General features: G+C 53.8%; 1 protein-coding gene across 1 annotated transcript in view; it reads left to right on the forward strand.

Annotated features, from left to right (window-relative positions):
• The first annotated feature begins 544 nt into the window (after positions 1–544).
• LOC126570874 (uncharacterized) overlaps positions 545–13,249 on the forward strand; it is a 149,526-nt gene continuing 136,821 nt past the window's right edge. Inside the window, exon 1 of the mRNA XM_050228939.1 lies at positions 545–1,284. Within this exon, the coding sequence (XP_050084896.1) occupies positions 1,282–1,284 (3 nt within the window). The 5' untranslated portion in view covers positions 545–1,281. The remainder of the gene's footprint in view (positions 1,285–13,249) is intronic.

The raw sequence follows: 13,249 nt of genomic DNA on the forward strand, positions 1-13,249 counted from the left end.
CCCAACGAATCGCGGACCGCGGAGTCTGTGACAAATTTCACAACAGCTGAAATCTCCACGCAAGCACGGGCACCAAAAGTAGCACCAACTTTAGGAGGATTGACCTTAAGATCGACCCACAGACTTTGCGCTCGCTGAAGTACATCAACTCCCACCTTCGTTGAATCCAACGATCACGCGCGCCCGGTTTGGCGCGGATCTCGCGACACTCGCACCGCGAACCGCGATCGAGAGCAGGCGATCGCTCGTCGGTGCGCAGATTGCGTGAGTGTCGCGAGTGGCAGCGTTCGCCCGTAGGCGAGCTTTATTCACGGTCATCGCATCTTGACGATCGCGTACGTTGCGCATGCAGAGCGCGAGAGAAATGGGTTCCCCCCATGGTTTGATCGATCTTCGCCTCGCGAAAGCACCGTTCCGTCGTTTTCGTAGTCGTGATCGTACGGTTCGCCCACTCGCGATCATCAGTGGGCCTCTCACCTGCCGAATCGACTGCGTCGCTCACCTGAACGAGGGCCCGAGAAATCAGTCTTTCGGCAGACTTGGAGCGAATAGGACGTGACTTTTCCCTTAGTTTGTAGTGGAGTGAAGCCGCTAACAGAGAGGAAAACAAAGGGGAAAAAGTAGAAGCAGAAGCAGAAGGAGAAGTAGAAGGAAAGGAACAGAAGCAGCAGAAGCAAGCTGTGCTGTTGAGCAATTGGCCGAGTGTTAGACGTGGTGCTGCTTGTCGGTGGTCGTCCGTTCCCGCGGGATCGAATCGCGAGTGCGAGACGCAGTGCAAGATAGCTTCCCTGCCTTTTCGGTGATCCGGTACGTGTGCCAGCCCACCAACAAGTGTACGTGTGCTTTCAGTGGTTTTTTATTCCGTCGGTTTCGGTGCAAAAGTGCGAAATTTCATCCGCTGTGCATCCGCTGTGCATACGATCAACACACAACACACAGGCGACGGTAGTGGCCCAGAAGGCGCACCAACCCAGTGAGAGTAGTGTGAACCCCCGGCTAGTGCTAAGCTGCCAGTGCCGAGTTGTGGTCTGCTGAATCGTTGCTGGATCGCTGGAAAGTTGGAACACGCAAAAGCACACACACAAATACACACAGAGCGCCAGAGAAAGAGATCGGCGATCGATTTTGATCCCTATCGCAACCGCAGATAGGCGCAGTTCGTGATCTGTTTCGTGATTCGTGTTCGTGAAGAGAGAGAAGAAAAAAAAACACATCTTCACCCCCGTTTCGAGCGTTGCCGTTCGTCGTTTGGTCGATGGCAGCGGGCAGCCATGGTGAAAAATGGTAAGTGATCGAGGGCAGACCGACGCCGACTCAAAGTGGATCGCGGTGCACAGTGTGTCCGAAATATTGGAGAAGCGAAAAGCGATGTTCGGCCGTGCGCTTTTCGGTGGTATGAGTTTGTTGAGCAAGCGGTTCAAATTAACTCCTTCTGAAAGGCGAGCGATCTTGGGTGCGGAGTGACGATGCTAAGATGTAATGACACTCGTGGTAAAAGCGATTCTGGCTTCGTGGCTCAGTGCTGCAGTGCATTACGAAAGACGATTGGTTCGGGATCTATACTTTGGCTCATAAATATCCAAAAAAAAAAAAAACATATTTTATGCTTCCCATTTCACGCCATTCTGAGCATTCTGGCTGGATGAAGAGGGATTTTAAAAATGGAAAACCCTTCCGTGGCTCCCCAAACATAAATCGAGGATTAATGAGGGAAGAGAGGCACCTCAGGCAGTTTCTAGTTTCGAACCCCAATCCCGCTGTTCGGTGCTACCCTTCCATGTCTTTATCTAATTTTCTTCGTTTTCCACGGATTTCCACCAGCCAGCCGGACGAATGTGTGTAATTGTTCCACTCGTTCAGTGTGCCACAGCCAGGGCCACGCCAGCGGGGCCGTGGGGTGGCTGGAAGGCTTCGGAAATTAATATTAAACATTAGAAAGCACTCTGATGGCGTGCTTGGCCTGCGCTGGCGCTGACTGGCAACGCTGGTATGTTCAAATTGGCGCCACGTTCAAACGCAGCAACCTTCGCCAGGTTGCCAGGCATCGCTTGAAACCGACCGAGCCACCCCGAAAAACAAAACGCGATCACGATTGCGAGGAAATTGTGGAACGAGAAAAACAAAAAATCGGAATCACCAAACTCTCACTGTGGTGCTGTGGTCCAGCAATCGGGTGGCCAGACCGAGTGTCTTCTCCGCCATACACCACTGGCCACTTGGGTACTTTCTCCGTTACATCCGAGTGATTCGCAGTGTGTCCCGGGGGGGGTGGGTGCGCAAGAGAGTGTCTTACGCTAGCGACGAGCGACTCGAGACTCGATCAGATTGGATCGATCTGTGCGATCGAGTGCGGGATGAAATGAGCTTTTCAACGGGGTGCACCAGCGCGCGCCAACCAGCGTGATGATGATGCGCACACCACGGAGACTAAATTGAACGCGAATGCCGCGGACGGGATTCACTATCTTAATTCGATCTTCTACTCTTTTCGCTTCCACCGCTCGAGTTGACGGTGGTCACTCGCTCGCTCTTGCACCTCCAACATAATCGACATCTATTAATTCTTGCACCCTTCTTGGTCCCTTGGTCCGGGATCGGCTGTCTCCCTAGCTCTGCTTGGTCTCGACCAGCGAAGCAAGGAACAAACTTGAGCTCGTGGCACAAAATGCGGTGCGGAATCTGTGCAAAAGGAGCTAGAGCTTGCTGCAGCTGCGATGCGGTGCACGTCAGTTGTCAATACACAGACACACGAACGGGCGCGTCATTGGTAGCAGCGACAGGACGGAAAGGTTTGACGGACACAGAACGAACGGACGGACACGGACATGGCGGTGGCCCCGCCAGGAGTGTATCAGTGATGTACTGACGTGACTGGTTGTGTCTGATCCGTGCCATTTCGCGCATTCCAACGACGACGACGACGGTGACGATGACGATGACGGAGACGACGGAGACGACGTAGAGACGACGGCCGGCGGTGTCAGATCCGTGTAAAAAGGGGGCAGTCTCGAGTGTCTCTGCTGACGCTCGCTTGTATGCTCGCTCGTGGTCTGATCTCTGGTCCGCCACGACGAAAGAATGGCAGCATAATTCTCACTATCGCCCAGACGCTGGCACCGTCTGATCGCCGACGACCGTTCGCTCGGCACTTGGGCGAGGCTTGAGCCATTGTAACGTCCGCGCGCGCTCGCGAGCAAATTGCAAACATTGTAGCCTTGTGCAGCGGTGGTGATGGCAGCGGCGGTGGCGACGACAGGAGAACACAAGAACCATTGTGTAAGGTTGTGAACCTTACCCGTGGGGCAAACCCTTCGAACGGAGTGGACGAGGACTTGCCGCTACAGGAAGCAATTAATGCGCCGAGCCGCTGCGCGATCGCCATTGGGATCCTTTTGATTCGTCCGTTGTTCGTCCGTTCGTTGGTGCCGTTGCAACCAGCAGGAGCTCCCCGGCCTCCCCCGGTCCGGGTATGTTGATAATATGCTGTCAATAGTTTTAATAATTATGCGCGATCGTAGAAACCGAGCCGAGCGATCGAGAGCATAAAGATATCAATCCCTCGAGAAGCTAGGGGCGCTTTTCTGTTGTTCTGGCCAAAGAGGAGAAGAAGGAGGACAGCATATTATCACCTGCGACGATCGCTGTTTGAGTTCCCCATTCTTTCAAGTCCAAAGACACCGACACCGGAATCGGATCTCGTAGTTGGAGTTAATTGTAATCGCTCCGTAATTAGCTTCGAGCGTCTCCGAATTGAAAAGGGGTTGTAGGAATGGCCACCGCGATGCGCATTCAGCTAATTCGTTATTCGCTAATTAAACTATCAACGCCACAACACAGCCACCCAGCCACCCAGCCAGCCACCCATTGATGCCAACGACCTAGCCGTGCACACCGTTGCATGGTGTTGTGTGTTTCGACTGCGAATAGACCCTGTGTGTGCTAAGTATACTGGAACGACAGTGAAGACGGTTGCATCCGCCATAGACGAGGATGGGGATGAAGATTGAGAAGATGCTTGAGACGGCCAAGCCTCGGTAGCATCAATTATCTACAATTATCGAGCGCGCTGCTGTTTGTCGCGTCGCTGTTTTCTATTAGTGGCAGAAGCAAGCGCAGCAGTCAGCTTGAGGTCGAGAGCATCACAGAGGATTTAGCTGCAGCTGGTTTGCGGTTTTGTTTCTTCTTTTTAATGATCGTTGGCGCTAGTGGATCGCTGAATGTTAAAGAGCTGCAAATGCCAGTGGCAGCGATCAGGAAACAGACCGCAGTTTCAGTGAGCTAGCGTGAGTGTGTTGTGGAGCTTAAGAATGCAACCCAAATAGAATTCCTAGCGGCGAATGGAAATGCGAACAGCTTTTTTTTGTCTTTCTAAAAACAAACACAATCCAGTGAGGTGTAAAAAAAACTCTGGTTGACCTTCGCGCGAAAGGATGCAGATGATTGCAGGACCGGCTGACGAGATCACAAACACGATCACGTACACCAGTGTTTCCCATACGGTCCCAAACCATATGCGATCCACCGGACCGGTTCTGGCTGCTCCGTTGCTGTTGCTCCGTTCCAAAACAGAACCAAAATGTCAAAATGCGAAATCGCGAGTACGCGCCTCACTGGTTCGCTTCGTTTCCTTTCGCTTCGCAACATTCAAACTCGCTTTGGTGGCCTAGCTAAAGGTCGAATTGTGGGGTCCAGTCTCGTTTTTGATTCGCCTCTCGCCGCGACGCCGAAAGTTTATCGAAGCGAGACACAAGGATTTAGCCAAAATGTCGCCCCCCAAAAGTGGCCTGGGGCTTAAGACCCCTTTGCCGTGTCAGCTCAGGCAGCAAAGCCGAGCAAGCAGCCAGAGCTCAGCGTCCTGGTAGCTAGTGCGCGCTGGCTGGCTGGTGGCCTTAAAAGTCTTGAAAAGGTGGGCGCTACTCGGGTACGTGGGGGCTGTGCTTTTGAAAAGTCGATCGATTCGCCTGTCCCATGTGTGAGTGGTGTCTGTAGGCCGCCACTGCCGCCACCGTGCACACCGAACGGCCTTGGATTGCGGTTTTTGCTTTGTTTGTCAACCGCGCACCGTGGTGGCGATGGCGATGGCGACGGTGGCGAAGGTGGTTGATTGTAGGAGGGTTGTAGGAGTATCGCGATCGCCAACGAGATCAGCTCGAGCAGCGTTCGATCGCGACTGCGAATCCATTCTCAAGGTAACGGAGAATAGTCTGCCTCAACTGGTGCGCCGTGCGCTTCCTGTTGCTGAACTGTGTCCGGAAAGCGATTAACCATCGACCACCGAGCGATCGATCGACGGTTGTGAACTTTCCAAACGGAAAATCGCGCCCAGAAAGCACCGCACCAACCCTCGCTTCACGGTGACATCACCGGGTTTTTTGCAGCTTCTTTAGAGCGATCATTTAGCACCGCCGATCGCCACAACCGGACCTCACCAAACTGGCTATTCCGTGAAGAGGAGAACGGAGAGGAAGACGAAGAGAAGGGGATGAGGGGTTGCTGAGGTTCAATAAGATCATTTCGAGAAACCGGTTGACATCCTGGGTAGCGGGGCTTCTTCGGGGCGATCGCGATCGCATCGATGGCGCGCGCGCGCGCACCCAAGAAAAGATGTCATCGATTTGAATGCCTGTGCAGGTGACGAACGCTTGCCTGCCTGCCTTCAAGCTTTGCATCCAACCGTATAAACCGCGCACCATGGATTGTTTTTTGCGTGATTCCGACTGCTGCTGCTTCCCTTTGAGCTGTGATAAAGGGTGTGAGACATGGTGCGCGGGAGAACGAGCGGAAAGCAATCGTTTGTTTGGCCCAAGGCTGGCACCGGCACTCATAACAGGTCCTGTGACCACACACATGCCGACTGCGCTTGGGTGCGTGTGCGTATGCGGTTTGCATTCGATACCACCCCCTCTCCTTCGCTCCCCCCCCCCCCCCTCGACAATCCGGTGGGGCCAGAACATAAAATACAAAAAAGGGTAAATGGAAAAAAAAAGAAAACGACATCGAAGCGAAGCGATTGCTAAAAGGCGCGCCAGAAACTCATGCTAGCGAGTGATAATCATCGAACGCCGGGGACTAATTTATTGGCGATTAAAGAAAGGAAAAGAAGAAAAAAAAGAAGACAGCAGGATTCTAGATTCCGAGTGGCCACTAGCTAGAAGCCCGCGTTTGCGCCACTCCGCCGATCGATCGAGGATCTCCCTATCGGTGTGGTATGTAAATTGCAGCGATCACTTTCGTGTTGCGTTTAGCAGACCGAGAACGCGATGGTAAGAGAGGGAAGAGGGCCCTCCCGATACCGATAATCGACTGCATCCGATCGCTCGATCGAACGATCGATCGAGCGCCACGGCAGCGCCATTATGCCGCGTCATTTCGATGCAAGTTTTGATGCCTTCAGGGCGGGTGTCGTCCGGAATGGGCCCTGTTCTACGGCGCCTGCACGCGATCGATCGATCGATCGGTCGTTCTGCATGCATGCTGACTCTCTCTTCTCTCTCTGCTCTTCCAAAGAGGTCAAGCGCTTTTTGAAATAAGAAAAAAAAGCGTTTTGTAAACCGAATGATTGCGCGATGATCGATCGCAAATCAGGAAAGAAAAACCCTTAATCCGAAGAAGCTTCTGACTCGCATCGTCGCAATCGTCGTCGTTGCATCTCTTTTCATTACCAACCGGTGGTGTGCGTTGTCGACAGTGATCGATCGCTGTTGTGGCCATCACGGGGGTGGTGCTACTGTCACTGGCACTGTCACTACCACGCAGGCGCAGCTTGCGGTTTACGCAACGCGCATCTATCTATTACGTGCAATGAGGTCATCCCCCGTTGGCCGCACTCACTGTCTCACTGGTGACATTGTCGGTCGTGGCACAGTAGCACCCGTGATCGTTGCATCGTTTCATTGCAAGGTCACCGGCATTTGCATCATCATCGGTGGCGACGGATGATCGTCAGCATCTGCTTCCGATTCCCGTACGTGCTGTTTGATTAGCGCTGCCAAAACGCACACCACCACCAACAGGGGGTCACCTATTTTGCCGTTTAAACGATCTTGGAATCGATTTATCGCCGGACGCATTATCGCATCTCGTTCGTGGTATCGCGCACAGTACTGACTTCAAGGCTTCCAGGGCGATCGATCGCGACCACGCACACACCAAGCGCCCCTTCACTCGCCATGGACTCGCTCCGGAGCTGTGGAAGGGGCAGCAACATTGAGCACTCCAGCGGTGGCTGTTGTTGCTGCTGCCGGTGTTGTTGTTGTTGTTGGTCCAGATGCGAAAGTAACCGTCACGGGACTGCGACCATGTGTGGGCCGTCCAGGCAATTTATGAACGTGGCGATCGATCGATCGTACGGTGTTTGCGGTGCGTTTCTCAAGCTGAAATGACTAAGCGACGCAGCAGCAGCAGCAGCAGCAGCAGCATCCTGCGATCAGAATCAATTGCCACAGCATAAAGTGTCACTATCGCACAAAGTGAAATATATGTAATTCGCTACAAATTATGCCTTAATCCTCTCCCAGCTAATGGCCACCAGAGCGTGGCATCCACGGTTTGTTGTTGTTGTTGTTGTTGTTGTTGTTGAAGAGCCCGCTACTTAAGTACCGCGCTGGCATGTTCCGCGGCAAGATGCACCAGGCAGGCAGGCAGGTAGGCAGATTATGAGTTACTAGCCTGTGATCGCGGTCTGTTGCTGTTTGCTTACTGATCGGTACGCACCGGGCGGCCGCGTTCTGTGCCGCATCGTGTTCGGTTTCATCTCATTCCACTCGACCGACCGACCGACCGATCCGTCCATGTAGCGCATCCATTTTACTTTCAAACCATTATTTGCGGATCCGTCAAGATCCTCGTCCCAGCGAGCAACAGCAGCATCTGTGCAACAGTCAGTGTGAGGCATCTTCGCGGCTTATACCTCATAATCGTTGTACATTTACTGGCAAATGGGTGTACATTTGCACTTTACTCCAGGCCCACCGTACCGCGATCCTCGAGCGCGTGTACGCCTGTGCCGTTGGTTGGCCGGTGGCGTCGGCGCATTTACCAATGTCCACTGGTAGCTGCTGGCTCATTTATTCTACTTAGAGGGCCCGAGTGATCTTGTGATCTGCCGAGAACGGGCCCAGGCAGCCGACTGATTTACGCTGTGGCGTGTGCGATCGAGGGTTCGTCGCCTGCTGCCAACTGTAGTCACTGGCCGGTTGCTGTGTTGCTGTCGGTGGCTTTCACCACCGGCTGGTGCGAGCGTGCGGAGCGGGCGTGCATGCTTTTCGCTCGATCGTGATCGATGATCGTGTACACAGACACATACACCCAAGCAGTGATGCAGATATGCATGTCTGGCGAAATGCCAAGGTTAATCCGGCGAGTGGAGTGGTTGCCAAAATGAATGCCAGCTTGATCAGTCGATCGTGCAAGCTGAGGGAGGACGGGGAAGACGGGGTGCACCAGCTCCCATCCGTACGTCAACAGCAGAGATGATGGAAGATCGGGCAAGAATGCGATCAGTCTGCACTTTGGCTTTTCGGAGAACTCATTTTCGGTGGGCACTTGAGGGGGTCCATGTGGTGGCCGAGCGCCCAAGGAGGAGTGGAGTCGTGCACACTAACACGCTTGCTCAGTAATTACATGTTTGTGCTCGTTCGCCGCTTCATCCCAGAGGGTGGGTTTTCCCTCAATTTTTGATGGTTTCGTACGCCCCAAAAAAGTGAAGTTCCTGGATCCTGGCGGCTGGCAGCGTTTGCGGCGCTTCTATGCACCGCTCGTGCTTTCATCTTGTTCGCCTTCTCCTCGCAGACCTCCACTTCTAATTGGCATTCTCTTCTTCGGCCCTAAAAAAGCGCAGATCAACGCAGCAGGAAGCACGCAGCTCCGTGCGAGAGTTCAGTCTGTGGAACTCTTGAACTTCGCTTCAACTTTTCATCGAACTGGATTGAACGATTGATGGACGCTGGCAGCAGCATGGCGGATTGTGTCATTTGATCACATTATTTATCCCTTAGCCGAGAGCTCCAACTCCAAGTTCAGCTCAGCCTCAGGACGTCCTAGGCGAGGTCATTAAGGAATTGAATCATTTTGCTGCCACGTCAACAGACACAGGGACAGACAGGCGGGCGCGCGGCACAAACACTAACACCTACGGCATCTGGCCGGTTCCGTAATCGCTCAATGATCGATGAGCTTATTAAGAAACCTGATCGCGAACGCGGAATGCTGACTCCTACTCAGCGTGGTGCCGTAGCTTAGCCTCGGCCTTTGGGGCGACTATCGCCATGGCGACGACGACGACGACGTGAACGCCACCAGCGATCGTTCGGTTTTACTGTTTTCCTACATTTTCCCAATTAATTGCCCTGCCTACACACGAATACAGACGGAGAGTCGGATAATGTTGGTGTGTTGGAGTCAATCTTTGGTTCGAGCTCTCGAGGAGATGAGTTTTTTTTTCTTTCACCAGCTTTTGCTACACGGAGCGTCCACTGCGTTCGTTCTGCGGTTGACGATAGATCCGAGTAGATCGAGGAAACTGGCCTTCTCGCTGTCTTTTTCGGGGTCACGAACGAGGCCGCACCGCCGACGGCTTTCGCTTTTCTCCTTCCGTCACATCTCTGCACGTTCTAACCACGTTCTTCCGGTCAACACACCGGGGGGGAATGGTGGCCACACATGCACGCTCGCGATCATTACGATTCACTTTCCTGTGATCTCCTCCCGGGGTTGACAGTGAAAAAGACAGAATTGAGGCTCGTTCCGTTCGGGATCCGCTCCACCGTAACCGGAAGGGGGCCCATTAAACGGGGGAACGGAAATTATAACTTTGACCGCATAGCGTGCGACCAAGCGATCGACCGACCGCGAGGACCGTGGTGTCCAAGAGGAGGAACCAAGAACGATCTTCTTGTGGCCGTCCGGCCGGTTGGTGTGTGATCGTTATGTTCCATTACGGCCGTCATCATCGTCATCGTTGACAGCTCCGTCTCTGGAGAGCGAGAGAGAGGGTGGCTGCTGCTGGTGGCACGCGCGTTGCACCAAGGCACCACGAGGTAGCTAGGGCTTCATTATGCGTCGCTCCGCTTATGCGGGCGTCCAACTAGAATCCACCGTCGTCGGGCAGGTTAATTGGTTGTCAGGTTGCCGCGCACGCCACTGGACGGCTTCTGTTTACCGGAATGCCATGGCAACCGGATGCAAACCGAGCCGAGGTCCCGGGAACAGGGAGCATTCCTGTTCTCGTAGAACAACTTCAAGGATGGCCTGTTCCCTCTCTTCATAGTGAGATTGATTGATGCCTCTTGTCGTGTCCGAGCCTCTCCGCTACTCTGCAGAGAACCGTTACCGGAGAAGAGCTTTTCGGTGCAGCACCGAGGCGCCGCCGAGTGCTCGTGAGTGTTTGTTTTGAAGTCCTCGACGTTCCCGGAGTCCTCGCACCGTACACCGGTGATCCGTTCCCTTGCACTCCGGGCATTCCGCAACGGTATTATTTCTCGATCTCGGCCCCCATTACCCTCGTGTTTAGTGCACGTGTCAAAATGGCTGACTGGTGCGCATTGTTTAGAGCGCTTTGGGCGAAATACGAAAATAAACGAACTCGAAGCACCGAGCACAGTGTTCCTGTTTGGATGGGAATCCAGGACGCCGTGGCATCTCTCTCGTGCGCCTCCACCGTGGAACGTGGAAAAAAGGTCACGGCCCACTTCAGACCCCCTTCTCCCTTGGAGCAATACACATACAGACAAGCGAGCTCACATAGGTGGTCACGAGTTGATTGTGAGAAGATGCTGGTGTGCACCGTGTTGGTGGCATGCCAGAAGGTGTGTGAGAGAGAGAGAGAGAGGGAGTCATCCGTCTTTCCTCCCTCGCACAACCGATTAATCCCCCTTGTGCGGTGCGGTGAGGGCCTCGGGAATCAATTAACTTCATTATGCAACAGGTTTATCGCCGGATGCGTGCGTGCGCTCTCGAGCTCACCACACAAAACATGACACAAGGGATCGAAAAGGGGCACCAGGAAGGTGGTGTGTGCGCGAGTGTGTCTGTGCGCCAGCGCGCGCGCGCGCCCGCGCGCTACTGAATGACGAGTGTGCCCCGGGGACCACGGGAGATCTAGCAGGGAGCGCATCTAACGGGATTTACCATGAAGCGAGCGTGCACCACCGGGCCCCAGGGTCCCGAAGAGAGCGAGGAAGGGTGGTACAGGTCGCGACGATGATCTGTCGCGCGCACCCTCTCGGCGCAAACGGGCAACACCAACACCGTGCGCGCAACGTGCCATTAAACGCCATTACATTCCTCCTCGTTCGCATCCTTGCCACGCTCGCGATCATCGGTGGTCGGGAGTGGGCGCGGGTATTAACAGTTATTTGTAGGACATAATCAACGTCAAACATTATAAACGGGTCTAGCCCTCTCTACCACCGAGGCGATGCCAAGAGTCGCTCCGTTCAGGTCCCACGGACTGCCATTTTGCATGCCACGTCCGGAGCGTGGTGTGTGAGCATGCCACGGTGCATGATAAGCCAGCGTAAGTCACGCTGGGCCCCGTAATGCCGGTCTCCTGCCGCACCGGGCAGTGATAAAAGGGGATTATGCGTGGCCGATGGTGGCCCTTTTTGGCATTTTCGCATTGGTGTCCGTGGGCCTGCCTGCGAGGTTTAAAAGCAACAAACAAGGTCGTTATCACCATTTAGGGAAGGTCTTTCTCCGCCTGTTGGACCGCAAGCGCCATTATTGCTGCGATCATTTCCTGAGGGAGGGTGTTACGTAAACCGTAAAACCCGGGGTGGCCTTTGGTGTGATTAAAGGTTTCTCACCCCATGCCTTTTGACAGCACACTAGATTGTCGTGGTGACACAGTGGCAGAGAGTGGAGCAAGGATTTGAAAGAGCATCGAACAAGCAGGCCTTTAGATGTTTGTGAGCATTAACTTGTTCATTGAAGCTCCAAAAAACACTTCAATCGTACTTTATTAACCAATTCTTGTTGCAATCTTCCAAATTACCCATCGAAATGTTAATGCAGGTGGTCTATTCCCATCCAAAGTTACCCAAAAGACACAAAAATAATCACCCAAAAGCGGCCCAATTTGTATTCTGATTCGATCAAAGGTAGCATTTCCCATCGTTCGCTCCTCCTACTAGCAATTGCATCATCGAGCAGCAGCAGAAGCAGAAGGTAAATTAGAAAAATGGAAGATCACCGAGCTAGCAGCGAGTGGGAGCATTGCGTTTTTGAAGGCACATAATCTCAAACGCTCTGCTCCGACTCGCAGTGCGCCAATTTTATCAATGAAATTGGCGCAATAACCGTTGAGTAACGTCGAGCACAACGCAACGTCAACCACGAGACCGGTACGCTTCTCCTCTGGTGTGCTGGTGGCCCTCGGGTTCCCGGTGCAACCGATCCGATTGGCAGTGAGCGCGCGCGCCCGCGCGTGAGAGCTACCGATCGCGACGCGTACACGCTTCACGTGATAACATTTTCACGAGCAATTAAAGATGAAACAAGTCTCGGTCTCTCTCGGGCCCTGTTGGGCGGCTCAGATTTCACTCGTCGTTGAAGGCGAAGCCCTGGTGCTCTTGCTGCTGCTGGTGGTTTCTTGGGGGGTTTTTGGTTCGATGCCGTGCCAGCAATCGGAGTCTCACCACCGAGCAACCGGGTGGTACAGCGATTTGGTGATATCGTTTCACGAGCAGCAGCAGCAGCAGCAGCAGCAGCTCAAGCATTCCACTGCCACAGTGCGTTGTTGCGTCTTCGTGTTTTCGATGTGTTTTTCTCGCCCCCCCCCCCCCCCCCCCCCGGGCCCGCAGATCCGCGCGATCCCTTTTCTCCCGTGGCCAGAGGCCGTGCATTTGCTTTGCATCGATGATGAAGGTTGCCCGTTTCTTCTTTCCCTTTCTGCGTTTTTTTTTCTCGTTCGCTCGCTCGATCGTTCGTGAACCACAACCACGTCCGCGCTTGGGCCGAGCTGGCTGGCTTACAAACAGTTATGTTAATAGTCGTGCAAAGGTACTTGAGCTCGTTCGTGCGGCGAAGAGAACAAGTCTCGGCCGTTCTTTGCCATCGACAGCGGCAGCTGTTGCTCCCAGGTTCCACTCGCTAGCTGGCTGGCTGGGTGGCTGGTAAAGCCTGTTTGCTTCTCTACGCCATGCTACGCCACGCCACGCCATGCCACTCCATGCTATGCTATGCCATGCCACGCCAGATTGATCGTACGGTTCCATCTTGCTCGGTGGCTTGTGATCCGGTCATCTTGGTC

This window comes from Anopheles aquasalis, chromosome 2 (assembly GCF_943734665.1).
Source record: "Anopheles aquasalis chromosome 2, idAnoAquaMG_Q_19, whole genome shotgun sequence".
Lineage (NCBI taxonomy): Eukaryota > Metazoa > Arthropoda > Insecta > Diptera > Culicidae > Anopheles > Anopheles aquasalis.